Below are 14,062 nucleotides of genomic sequence, written 5' to 3'. Positions count from 1 at the left end.
AATACTCAATCAATACAAACACATTAATCAACAACAGTACACGTTTATCTGTTAACGTAATATTTTATGTAAGACACACTATATTATGAAATGCGATTCAGAAACAAATGCGTTTATATGGTCCAAACAACAAGTCTAAGTGCGCTAAAAGAGAGGCAATATTGTTCCCCCATTGCAAGGGTTGTCACGGGCTCCAACACTTTAGAAATAAAGTCGCACGGTGGACTTCAACGCAAAACTTTGTTAAGCCCATTTTTTTAAGATATTCCTGTCCTGGCTTAAAAGGGCTCTCCGATTGGCCGGTCATCATGGCAGCCAAGTTACAGGACAACAATCGCATAGCTCCCTGACCTTCACGTTTCTGCTCCGACACATTAACCGAGGTGGCACAAAAGTACAGCAAGTCAAACAAAAACTCCTCCCCTCTTTATACGCCACGTACATTTATTGAAAAGAGGCTCTGCCCACTCATGTTTATTCAATGTAACTTACAGCACTTTGCCCATTCGAAATTGTGAGACGCAAACCAGCATAGTGCACGTGGAGTTTGGTTGGTGTAAATTGCAGTGGATATATGGCATACGGTATTGTATATTCATTTGCGAAATTGTACCCGAGGCTCATGGTGTTAAAATAATTAGCACTGCCCAATATTATGCAAATTCATGTTCAGGCCCAACTAAATCACAATCATCCATTTGTAAAAGAAATATTTCTATCTATAGAACTTGGTATATGTTTCAATGGGCTATGATTCTAACAGGTAATTATATTTAATGAAGGATCAACACCATCTAAATCTGCATTGCGTGAGGAATAGCCACTTTGAATGAGTCTCATATCGTAAAATGGTTCAGATTAGTGATGTTTGTATTCATGAACTAAAATGAGTGTACTTGGAATGCTATGAAATTCAATCTGGCCGAGTAAAAAATAACAATCCATTCTTGGCAGGATTAAAGTATTAATACAGTGCATTATGAATCAACATTATTTTCATCCTAATTCCACGAAACATAGTCCATTGTCATCAAATAACTAGGTCTGATAAACGAACACTGCCAGGACCATCTGAGCAAATGCACAACTCTTGTTGCCACTGTTCCGGAACTGGCACACGTGTAAAAAAATATTGGCTTTATATTTTTGTTGCAGACCAAACGTGACTGTTAGAAATCTCGCGCAGAATGGCGGAGACAATATCAAGTCAGCCAAATGCAAGGCTGTGTTTTCAATTACCAAAAGAGCAATTGTATCAGAACAAAATGTTGTGTATTAAGTCTCCTCTACCTTATATTACTTTTTTTTTGCAACAACCAACCTTCAGGCCATGGCTAATCACTGCCTTCTGTTTTGGGAAAGAACATGAAAGCAATTCAAAAAAAATCCCTTCCCATCCCACAAAGGCACCCCAATTAGGTTAAACGCTTCCAAACCTCTGCATGCCTAAGCAGTTATGTGGTGAAGGAAAACTTTACAGCCAGAAGGACAAAGGACAAGTTCTCTACATATTCTCACATTGAACTCCGCTGCTAGTGCGTGATCCTGCGCTTTATTATCATAACCATCAGATTGTCAAGTAGCGCAACAAGTGTACACAAGTTCACAACGCAGTGTTAGCTGTGACGTGTTGACTGCAGTGTTGCTTCAGGCTGACGTGTAAGATTGATAAGGTTTTGTTCTTTGGCAATGACTTTGTTTACCAGCGTGAACTTTATCAACTGTTTGGCTTCTAACTCCTCTTGTCAATGAGATGGACACACTGTGCTGGTAAAAATGGGCTCACAAATGTGATAAAAACAAATCGTATGCAAAAAATCTCACCACTACCACAATTACTAAATTAAGTCATGTGTAACCGACGGCATGTGCGTCACAAGCAGTGCAGATTGTAAAGTTGTAGTCAGCGACTATAGAGGGATTATCTTGAGTGAACTGGCAATTGAAAATTTAAGAATTTGTGTAATGAAAGTACATAAAAGCACTAAAACAATACAATCAGAATGTGAAATACAATCACAGTTATGGGAAACCAATATAACGAGACGTATTCCAAATGTGTGTAGTGTTGTATCGTGAAATTAAATCAAGACCACCGTAATAATCTCCATATATATAAAAGGGAAAGTTGTGATTATGTGTGTCTGTTCAAAATGTTTAGCGTACTTTCCGACATGCAACAAACTTGAAATTTGCCATGTGGGTACTTTCCAGACTGTACACCATGCAAAAATTATAAAAATACACTTTTTTGGGGGGGGGGGGGGGAGCTCAATAATGAATATATTTTTTTGCACTACAAGTGAGCTGTGACGTCAAATCTGTCATGTGACCCGCGCATGTGGAAGCGTAACGCATTGTAGTGTAGTGGTTAGCGCGCTGCGTGTGTCTGTGTCTGTATGTGTGTGTGTCTGTATGTGTCTCTGTGTGTGTGTCTGTATCTGTGTGTGTCTGTGTGTGTGTCTGTCTGTGTCTGTGTGTGTGTCTATGTGTGTGTGGAAGTGTAACGCATTGTAGTGTAGTGGTTAGCGCGCTGCGCTACGAACCCGGCGACCCGAGTTCGATTCCCGCTCACGGCCACCACCGGTGACGATTATTTTAACCGGTCCTGGGCCTCCCCTAGGTCGACTCAGCCTCAAACGAGTAACTGGTGTGCTGTGTGAACATCGCCACTGGGGAGACAAAGGCGGCCGGGCGTGGTGAATCCAAGTCCTGGGCGAAGCCGGGTAGTAAAGCTAGTTCTCAATATGATAAAAAGCCCCAAACGTAGTGCATCGTATGCAATGTGGAAAGCACTGTGCAGGCTGCAGTGTGCGGTCGCTGAGGAGCAATGGCTACTTGACAATGATCTTGCCAACTTAGGTCTGATACCTGGCCAAGAACATCACTGGCACTTGGTATATGAACCTGATCTGGATCACCCCGAGATCAACTCAGCCTAAAATAAGACAAAGGCCACGAGGCGTACTGTTGACCACAACCATCGGCGTTAATAATTGACCTTTCCCCAGCAGACTGTGGATGATAAACAGCTTTGTCGTTATGTAACATCTATTATGCAACGTGAATGGGTGAACTTGGCATCTATTAAAGAAACTAAATTCGAATGTGTCCCCAAAATCAAGCGTATTGGCTGGTGCTCCTCATGGTCACCGACATTGCTGCAAGCAGTGATACACTGCACAATTATATTGTGTGGACCAGTGTCATCTAAAAACAATCCTTGACATCCCAAAATTGCTCCTCGTACGTAATATTTCATTCGGATTAAGAGATTAGGTGGCGCAACTTTCGCAAGCTAACTCTCGCGCTCAATTATTTACTTCAGCACTTTCCATTTTAATTCGCTCTTTGGCATAGAGCAAAGGAACACTATCAGGCACACGTGACAGAATGCACAGTCCTCTCGCTGACAAACTGCTCCACCCCGCATAGATATGGCTGTGGCAAGCAGGCCGTGGAGAGATGTGAACTGCCTCGCCTCGTATGCAGGAGGTCATGGGTCCGATCCCGCCCTGACGCCTGTATATGTGGAGTTTTCATGTTCTCCTTGTGGTTGCGTGGATTTTTCTCCGTGTCCTCCGGTTTTCCCCTCCACATATATTAAACACGTCTTAAGAGTATTTGGCCACTATACATTTCCACATGATAAACCACGTCGTTGAGCTATCATTTGCGGCCAGATCGCTTCCGAAAAAGAGCTACATAGCCAAGTATGGCCTTACCTGGAAAACTAAAAAACTAAAAATAGTGGGAATTGCCAGAGTTAGGTTAGACCCCAAAGCTCACCTTGCATCCCTCGCAAGAGCTGACACCATAGTGGTACCCCGATGACTTGTCCTGGCACACGAAGCAGGGCTTGTAGGCACGAGGCGGCGGCGGTGGCGACGCTGGGCTTGGCGAGTGCTCTTCCGAGCTCGTGCTCTGCGACTCTGCCGCTAAGAAACAACACGACGCGCCACCACACGCTGCAAGTCAATAATACAGATACACAACGCAGACACTAGATTTGGTCGAAGTCACCCGTGCACGGCATACACGGTTTTACTGCCGTGTGCCTCGACGGGATGCGTAACCCAGAAGCTCCACTGTTCTGTTGGGCCACCCCGATGGCGACTCGGCCTGAAATAAATACCCGGCGAGTGTGTAAACATCAGCACTGGGGAGCCAAAGGCAGCCAAGGTCTAGTACTGTCCACACCGCCAGCTCATGTGCTATGCTGGCCACAATAGGTGTTCGCTAACAGCATTTACTGAAACATTCTATACAGTGCTATGGTGGGGTCATCGTATGTGTCTGTCTCTTTTGTGTGTGTTTTAAAGACAAAGAACCACTTATTGCCATACAGGCTTTTGGGGAAAGTCCTGTAGGGCAGGGGTGAGGGAGGTAGTCAGTTGGGAGAATGATACTCTGGAAATTAATGCAAGATAGGCGAGATTTGTATACCACCTCTCACGGACGAATACTGGAAATGGAGGAACAGAATGAGTTCTTGTGGGTAATAGGCAGTGAATATTTATAGGCAGTGAATATAATTATTTAGAAGCAGTACAAACGCTTTGCAAATCATCTTCACATGCTGGAGTTTCAGAATTTTATGACGCTTCAAATTTCAATTTCAGGAAAACAAATTAAATGCATGAAACCTTAGCACGAAATAAAATAAATTCCTGTGCCATTGTTTTAATCAACAAATTATCGTAAAATTCACGCATACAAAAGCTAAACTATTAAAAACTAAACGATGTTTTATTTTACTAGGTAAGGGCCACTGATCTATACAGCTCTTTTTCAGAAGCGATTAGGCCACAAATGATAGCCTCAACGAAGTGAATTACCATGTGGACATTTATAGCAGCCTAATACTCTAAACACATATTTCTAAATGCGGAGGGAGAAACCGGAGTAAAATCCACACGACCACGGGGAGAACATGCAAATTCCAAATACACAGGCGTCAGAGGTAGGGATCGAACCCACAACATCTTATATACCAGGCGAGATGGTTAACCATCTCAGTCTGGTATCTAATGCGTAATTAGAACATCAGGTTGTTACATTTCAGCACATTGTTTGTCAATGATTCTGCATGTATAAATGTCAAGAGGCTCTCAACTGTATCTCTGTAATCATTGCAGCCAAGACAATAAGATTAGATGTCATGACATATCTTGTTACACCAACATCATGAACATTTAGTTGTTGGTTTACACAGCTTGTTCTGTGCTTTCCAGAATGTTATAATAGCATGGCAATTTTCATGATTAATCTAAAAAAAAATTCACAATGCCTAGCAGACAGGCAATTTAAATAAACATGCCATTTGATACATTAATAGCTTTGGTAAATTATTCATGCATTGTTATTGTTCTTATGCTCGTTTAACCAGCAAACCCTCAATGAGTGTCACGACTCTTCAGGAGATTCCTGCCAAGTTTGCCCAGCAGGGGAGTTGATTGCTATGTACTGTACAGTATATGCCAATCGAATAATTTCTGACGGATATTAAGTTCTCTGTGTGTAATGATCACCGATGAGTTTCAGCCTTTTGCCAATCAACCTCTGGATGAAGGGTCTCCTCATGCCACCTCATGTATGGGGGTAGTTTGACCAAACTTTACCACGTGGGCCTTTGCGGGACGAGTGAAGGTGATGGGGGCCAAGCCCCGTATCAAACATCACACGCCTCTGATGTCAGCTGGGGCCAGGAGTCGAAACTCAGATCACCGAGTTGCTCACACAGTGCACCTACCACACCGTGCCACCACTTTCACACACATTTGGGGGTCTACGAAAGGCTCAGGAGCTTGCACTGGTGTCAATTGAATGGGAACCATGTTCCTGAAAAGGTCTGCAAGACAAACTCGCACAAGTCAAGGGTCCAATTTGTATTGATTATTGGAGTCTGAGCATCATTACTGGTGACTTTAATATGCCCCATAAACCCTGCCGGTGATGCTCCTGAAGCAAAAAATAAACCTCAAGTTAAAAAGTATTAAATGTCTCAATTGACCACGGAATGGTGGTAATTCCCATTCACAGCCCCGAAACCAATGGTGGACATTCCGTAAAATGTAATAAAAGGTTGCCATCCATCGTGAATGGATATTCTATGCTCATGTTCAGTATCTCATAGGGAACACGCATTAGCCGGTCCAGGACTACACAGCTGGCCAGGTGTATTTGACATGTTGTGCAGGTTTTGGACACCGTTATAACATCTTGTGACTGGCAAAATACCTACGCTATTCTTAACCTCAATAAAGCTCATGCACTTGGCCCAAGAAGCAAGAAATGAAACTGCCCCGTCAGCAAGCTAATTGGCGTTGATAAATGCCTCGAAAAAAGTGTGAGTTTGCACCGGATGAGCTTCATCGCAACGCGAGCATGAGCATCATCAGTGCTGCACTGCAGCTTGACTTTTTATCAGAGTACAAGGTGTAAAGCTGTTTTGTCCTCTTTGTATTCTTTGAATAGCAAGTATAAATGTATCAAAAGTTACTTGGTTAATAATACAATGTCGATATACTAACCATTATTTGGCCCATTTCAGCATCAAATCAATGGGTATTATACAATCTAATGAAGTAACGTATGTATGCGTGAATGAGATTTAGTCATTATTGGATTTTTAAAAATCATTATTGTTCAAAACAGGATTCTAGAAATATTCTATATATTTTTAGCAGTATCATATTATTAAAACATCATCGGCTTTGCAAAAAAATATTGTGTGTACCGATTTTAATTTCTAATCGTGTAATAGTTATAGTACTTTATTTAGATAAGCCTCACCAAGTCGAGACTTTATCCAGAAATGTCCTGCCTAGCTAATCCCTTATTAAATGTTGTTTTCTATTTGTGTAAAATCTGAGACCAAAAAAAATCCATGCATACTGGGGGATGTTTAAGATGTATATAGATAGGTCAGCAACTAACATGACTTGTTTTAATAAAACGTACTGACTACCTCACTCCCCTACAAGTTGAAAGTATTACACAGCATGTGTGTGATCCATTCATCCCACTTACAGAGCACTAAAATACAGGCATGCACCGCAGAAGGGCGGTGGACATTGCCTAGCGGTACTCTGTCTGCCACTACTGGGCAGTTCGATTCCAGCGGCCACCCTAATTAATACTGTTTGACAGGTAGGCTTTCGCTACCAATATTATTCATAATGTTTTTTTTTGTTAGATCGCATAAGTATAAATGTGTTGTTAACGCACCACCACCCGACACAACCAATTAATAAAGTTTGTCACAGAAACAAAACGTGCCAATTAGTTACTACTTCAACCCACTGGTGTGTTGGAGAATAAATCCACAAGATTGATGATGAGCAAGCGATCATCATCAATGCTGCACTGCAATTCTGGCAAAATTGCCTGATGAAGCAGGATGTAATTACCAGCGAAACAGCACAGTACTCAAATTGTAAATGTTGTAGATTTACTCTTCAACACATGGGTGGGCTTAAGTAGTAACTAATTGGCACGTTTTGTTTACGTGACAAACCTTAGTAATTGGCTGTCGGGTGGTGGAGGCTAACGACTAATTAATACTGCAGGTGTATTATCCGTAAAAAAAACACATGCGTCATCTGCTTCACTAGATGTTAAGCATCCCATGCTGCAATTCGTTAACAGCAGGCCATTGTGTGCCGGTGTCATGGGACAAAATTTGATAAATCACCCGCAAATTACTCAATTGGAATCTACGTGGCAATTATTGCCTCCTGCTGCTGCTGAACCTTGGAAGGACCCAACTGGAAACGAGTCATGACACTCGGTGAAGCGTTCCTGGGTAAACGGGCAAATAATAAACACGAATAAATATACAAAGATGCAAAATCATGATACAATGTGGTACAATATATTTACTACGTTTGAAAGCAAAGGTTGCCCAATTAATTGGCTCATACCAAAAAAATCACGGAATAAAAAAAAAAGCTCTTGTTATCTGCCACTTTACCATCTAGAATGCTCTGTTAACCGGCATCTGTCATCGACGGCATATCCAGGAAAATTCCGACAGCCATCCGGTATCTTGCCATGCGCTTATCATAGATCTGTTGTTTACGGAAGCTTCAGGATGCTGCCGAGTGGTGGCGCTCGCTGCAGTCTGTACGTGCAGTATTGTACTGCTGTATACTGTCCGCTCGTATATTTATGTTGAACTCCTTTCGCGCCGCACGTAGCCAACCGTGCTAATCACCTTAGAATACTCTACAACCGACTCCCGAGTACGTCTGTAAAAAAAAGTATATTAGTTCTTATATCAGTCAATACGAAGGCTAAGTTTCTTTCCTGAAAAGTATGTACTTGGAAAAAGTTGGTGAACCATAAGTACAACTCTCAGACAACCGGCATATTTGATAAACACGGCACCCTCCATTCCCCATGAATGCGGGATAGCAGAGCTTTGCCGTGCCTTGTTTTTAGGCCTCGTAGTTAGAAGCCTCAGCCAGTCTGATTAGTTATAAAAGGCAAAAACAAGACCCTGAAATTAAATCATCAGTACCAACAAGAGGCAGTGAAGAGGCCTGGGTATTCTATGATGGCACGGGGCCCACTCATGAGTAGCTCTGCTCAGTGATTCTGAAAAAAACCCATTATTTCAATGACTCGCACAGACACTCGGGAAATGCAGATCCCATTGCGATTACATTGTTTCTGCTTCAAAAAAACTGCCGCATGGTAAAATATCTCCAAAATGACTCAATCGACCCCCTTGAAATGCACTTACAAAAAAATGAATCACTCATGTACAAACATATTGCTTATGTCCAACATTTAAACGTTCCTAACTTTTTCTTTACATTCAAAACACAAGATTGTTTAAATTCATTACTTTTATTTTTATATTGGCAAAAACTAGAGGGAAAATTTTTATTACAGATTTTACTTGAATACAAATTGATTTTGCGTTATTAGCTAAACATTACAATAAAACAATGAAAAATCTAGTTTTTAGCAGGACAAACCCTTCTAAAAATTATGACACCTTGTTACTCGGAAAGAATACTCTATAGTCAGGTTATGAACAATTCATCATTTGGCTAATACCATTAAAAATGCTCATCGATCAAATCTGTGCACAAAATACATATACACAGAATTAAACATACATCACGAAACAAATACGCCACGAGTCTGCCGTTTATTTTTATTTTTGTTAAACTGTGTGTCTTTGTAGTCTCACTGTGCAACTTAAAATAAACATTTTTATGTTGACGGTGTGAATGTTGGCAGCCCAGCTCGGCTTGATGGGCCAGCTGTATGGCAATCATAGTCCATCCAGCCAGAGTCCCTGTGGTGCAATGCTATTCCACAAAGGGCCAGCATTTGAGGGCTCCCACTGGGATGCTACTAAGTTAGGCAATGTGGCAAACTCTGGGCCAAGTGGAGAGAGCCAGCACACACAGACACACGCCCCACTGCAAGCCTACACAATTCCTGCTTTTGAACACGCATTCTAACCAGAGCCAGCTGCTGGCAAAAACAGCTCTGTGCTCTCTGCAACCCCAGAAGATCTATTACAGGTGTTGCCTCATGCCATATTTTGAGACATAAAAGCAGCACTCTGTTCTACAGTAATGACACACTAAAGTTCAAATTCTAGGCACCCCTGAAATTCGTTTCCTCCCGTTGCAGTATATGACAAAAGTACGTCTTCACATTGCTGGTGTAAATAAGGTAGAAAAGGCACTTTCAGTGGTATTATTTTTTACTGCAGATGTGCCAAAAGTTGAATGCGTTCATACGTTACGAGAAAATCAGCATATTCGCATTTTTGCAAAATGAGAGGATTCCTTTAAAAATTGAGAATGTTGCGATGTAGTAAAAAACACAAGGCATAGTATACTCTTTGGTTCTATTCGGTAAAGTCACGTAGGTAAAAAATAAAACAAAAAATCACGACGTTTTGGCCACAACACAAGCGGCCATCAGGTGAAGGGATCAGGCTGTCTCGAGGACAGCGCTGGAGTGAAACACAGCCACGCTCAGACCGCGACCTTTAAGCTGTGTGCACACAGGTCGCGGTCTGAGCGTGGCTGTGTTTCACTCCAGCGCTGTCCTCGAGACAGCCTGATCCCTTCACCTGATGAAGGCCACTTGTGTTGTGGCCGAAACGTCGTGATTTTTTGTTGTTTTATTTTTTACCTACGCGACTTTACCGAATAGAACCAAAGAGTATGGATCCTTGCAGTCACGAAAGCTTTAAATCCAGAAACAAGGCATAGTGCCTGGATTTGTAATGTTTATGCTGATGACATGATTACAATACCTTTTCATACAGTTAACCTATTTAAACATTGATATTAAAAACGTGCCATTTTTGTTCAGCTTTATTCAAGTTTCCACCATTGCATACGTGTGCACTTTGATTTGTTTTCATAAATGCATAGATTAATGTGTGCGAGTTATGTCTAACACCAGTTGTCAAGATTCTGTTCGTAACAGTTTGCAGTGTTCCATATTTTTAACACATCGTTGACAAAGATAACCTTGTTGTGTCCATACGTTCAATTATCATTATATTCCTGTGCATATATTTATTGCCAGACCCATTCAAGCAAGAATGCTTCCCTTCGTTTTGATTTTTGGTGAGATCTATTTTCAGGTGTGTTACCAACTAAGTTGTTTTGTTAACTTGTACAAACTGTCAAGTGCTTTCAAATATTGGCAATGTAAACCTTGCTACAATATTTTCCAAGCCCTCATAACCCTAAATATTTTAAAAACAAATGTGTTAAATTTCCATTCTTTTTTGGTTGAGAACATTTTCCACAAGTCTGCTCTGTTCAGTGCACAAAAATTACAACCACATGTGGTAATATTGTAGCAGTAGTCCTTTATTTACGTAGGAAAGTTTTAACCGAGTATTATGATTTTTTGCAGAAGGGTACTACTTTGGATTTTTCGCCAATTTATCATTCAGTGCTTTACGTGTGGGAGAATACCAAAATGTCTGATGAAATTTACACTAACTTCGAGATCTTTTACTTGACGTCATGCCTCCTTGAAGGAAGCTCACAGATGCGTCTCTCATGCACATAGTGATGTATACATGATCCATAAATCATGCCCCTTAAGGATTGCATTACAAGCGTGCACCGCCATAGTCGCATGTCGCAATCATTCCTGCATGGTGAAATAAATCTAATCGAGCAAGAAATATGTCAATAGAATTACCACGATAGTAGTTAGAAAGGACATCCAACTAGAAATAATAAACGTGAACGCTCATGCAAACTAGTTTATCGTTTTACCAAAGTGTAAGGTTATTTTTATATGAATAATTACAGAAAATATATCTTACATCTGATAAAGGAATGTGCATTAAGCTATTATTACTATACAGCATTCAACACAATCAAAGATTTAACAACATTATGTAGGGCAAATGTGATATGACGGAGCAGAAATATACATCTTCATCTTGACGTGTTTTTGTCTACTATTCCATTACTGAAATGTAAAACTAATATCCGTTTCATCTTAACAACACTGGCATTATAGCAAAAAGCGAATTTGCTAAAGTGCCTACACATCACATGTGACTAGTCAGCCACAACACAAGAATGGCTGCCCTTGGAACTTCCCAGGATCATACTTGGACAGTGAGGGAAAAAAGTATTTGATCCCCTGCTGATTTTGTACGTTTGCCCACTGACAAAGAAATGATCAGTCTATAATTTTAATTGTAGGTTTATTTGAACAGTGAGAGACAGAATAACAACAAAAAATCCAGAAAAACGCATGTAAAAAATGTTATGAATTGATTTGCATTCTAATGAGGGAAATAAGTATTTGACCCCTCTGCAAAACATGACTTAGTACTTGGTGGCAAAACCCTTGTTGGGAATCACAGAGGTCAGACGTTTCTTGTAGTTGGCCACCAGGTTTGCACACATCTCAGGAGGGATTTTGTCCCACTCCTCTTTGCAGATCTTCTCCAAGTCATTAAGGTTTCGAGGCTGACGTTTGGCAACTCGAACCTTCAGCTCCCTCCACAGATTTTCTATGGGATTAAGGTCTGGAGACTGGCTAGGCCACTCCAGGACCTTAATGTGCTTCTTCTTGAGCCACTCCTTTGTTGCCTTGGCCGTGCGTTTTGGGTCATTGTCATGCTGGAATATCCATCCACGACCCATTTTCAATGCCCCGGCTGAGGGAAGGATGTTCTCACCCAAAATTTGACGGTACATGGCCCCATCCATCGTCCCTTTGATGCAGTGAAGTTGTCCTGTCCCCTTAGCAGAAAAACACTCCCAAAGCATAATGTTTCCACCTCCATGTTTGACGGTGGGGATGGTGTTATTGGGGTCATAGGCAGCATTCCTCCTCCTCCGAACACGGTGAGGTGAGTTGATGCTAAAGAGCTCCATTTTGGTCTCATCTGACCACAACACTTTCACCCAGTTGTCCTCTGAATCATTCAGATGTTCATTGGCAAACTTCAGACGGGCATGTATGTGCTTTCTTGAGCACATATACATGCGGGTGCTGCTGGATTTGTCATTCACGGCGTAGTATGTTACCAATTGTTTTCTTGGTGACTATGGTCCCAGCTGCCTTGAGATCATTGACAAAATCCTCCTGTGTAGTTCTGGGCTGATTCCTCACCGTTCTTATGATCATTGCAACTACACGAGGTGAGATCTTGCATGGAGCCCCAGGCAGAGGGAGATTGACAGTTCTTTTGTGTTTCTTCCATTTGCGAATAATCGCACCAACTGTTGTCACCTTCTCACCAAGCTGCTTGGCAATGGTCTTGTAGCCCATTCCCAACCTTGTGTAGGTCTACAATTTTGTCCCTGACATCCTTGGAGAGCTCTTTGGCCTTGGCCATGGTGGAGAGTTTGGAATCTGATTGATTGATTCTGTGGACAGGTGTCTTTTATACAGGTAACAAGCTGAGATTAGGAGCACTCCCTTTAAGAGTGTGCTCCTAATCTCAGCTCGTTACCTGTATAAAAGACACCTGGGAGCCAGAAATCTGATTGAGAGGGGTCAAATACTTATTTCCCTCATTAAAATGCAAATCAATTTATAACATTTTTAACATGCGTTTTTCCGGATTTTTTGGTTGTTATTCTGTCTCTCACTGTTCAAATAAACCTACCATTAAAATTATAGCCTGATCATTTCTTTGTCAGTGGGCAAACGTACAAATTCAGCAGGGGATCAAATACTTTTTTCCCTCACTGTAGCATACTTCAGCTAATGAGTGCTTGTCATAAAATAATAACGCATTCATAGGCTAAGTCAAAAGTGCACAAATTGAACTTTAGGAGTGTAATCATTCTTAGCTTATTCAAAATATTATGCAACGCGTGACCTTTTTGATGGGTTAGTTTAATATTGTAATTCAAAGAAGTCAAGATGCATGAACAATTATAACCAAATTCGGGTTTTTATTACAGCATTGTAAAAATATAGTACACTTATATCTTGTTTTCAATACAATTTTTTTGAGAGCCTTCAAAGTCAACGTAGCATCTCTGCATGCGACTGCCTTGGCTAACGCGATGCGTAAATCATTAGTGCCACGTTCGTCATGACCACTGGGGAGCGTGCTGGCCCAGCGTGTGTCTGTGTGTTCCCACTGTAGCCCTACCAGGCCAATCGGACACCGAATTGGCTAACGAGCACGCTTTTCATTCTCTCATTTACTGTGCACTTTCATCCGAGTCAGCATCGGAATCAGTTTGGACAACAAGGAGCATACGCATAGGATGAAAAATAAGAATAGGTTTTACCATTTCTGGCAATAAAACAGGCGTGTTAAGATGTTCAAACATCACATAGAAACCTTTTGCAAGGCATCAAATCTGCATTAACCACACGTATTTTCAGCAAAACATGGAAACAAACATGCTCTGATAATATATGTATTGTCTTTGAATGCAGTGATGAGACTAGGCCATAAAAGGCCGTCTCGGGTGTAGGCAAAAAGGTCCCGTAGATATAGAGGCACAAGTGTTTAAGCAGTGCAAGTATTGTCTGCTACGACATATGGATCAGAAACAAGGTCAGTGACGAAGAGGGTGGA

At 41.4% G+C, this 14,062-nt stretch overlaps 1 protein-coding gene across 5 annotated transcripts in view; it reads right to left on the bottom strand.

Annotated features, from left to right (window-relative positions):
- The window catches only part of LOC116938796 (retinoic acid receptor alpha), a 247,046-nt gene that overhangs the window by 50,594 nt on the left and 182,390 nt on the right, over nt 1-14,062 (bottom strand). For 3 of the 5 annotated variants that reach the window (XM_032946438.2, XM_032946439.2, XM_032946436.2), the window contains one exon: nt 3,790-3,938. In XM_032946438.2, the coding sequence (XP_032802329.2) occupies nt 3,790-3,938 (149 nt within the window). Of the gene's footprint in view, nt 1-3,789; nt 3,969-14,062 lie in introns of all 5 variants that reach the window. The other 2 variants (XM_032946437.2, XM_076055428.1) reach the window with 1 other exon arrangement.

The sequence above is a fragment of the Petromyzon marinus genome, chromosome 4 (genome assembly GCF_048934315.1).
Source record: "Petromyzon marinus isolate PM22_M1 ecotype Great Lakes invasive population chromosome 4, UKy_Petmar_22M1.pri1.0, whole genome shotgun sequence".
NCBI lineage: Eukaryota > Metazoa > Chordata > Hyperoartia > Petromyzontiformes > Petromyzontidae > Petromyzon > Petromyzon marinus.
This window is presented reverse-complemented; position numbering and strand designations above follow the sequence as displayed.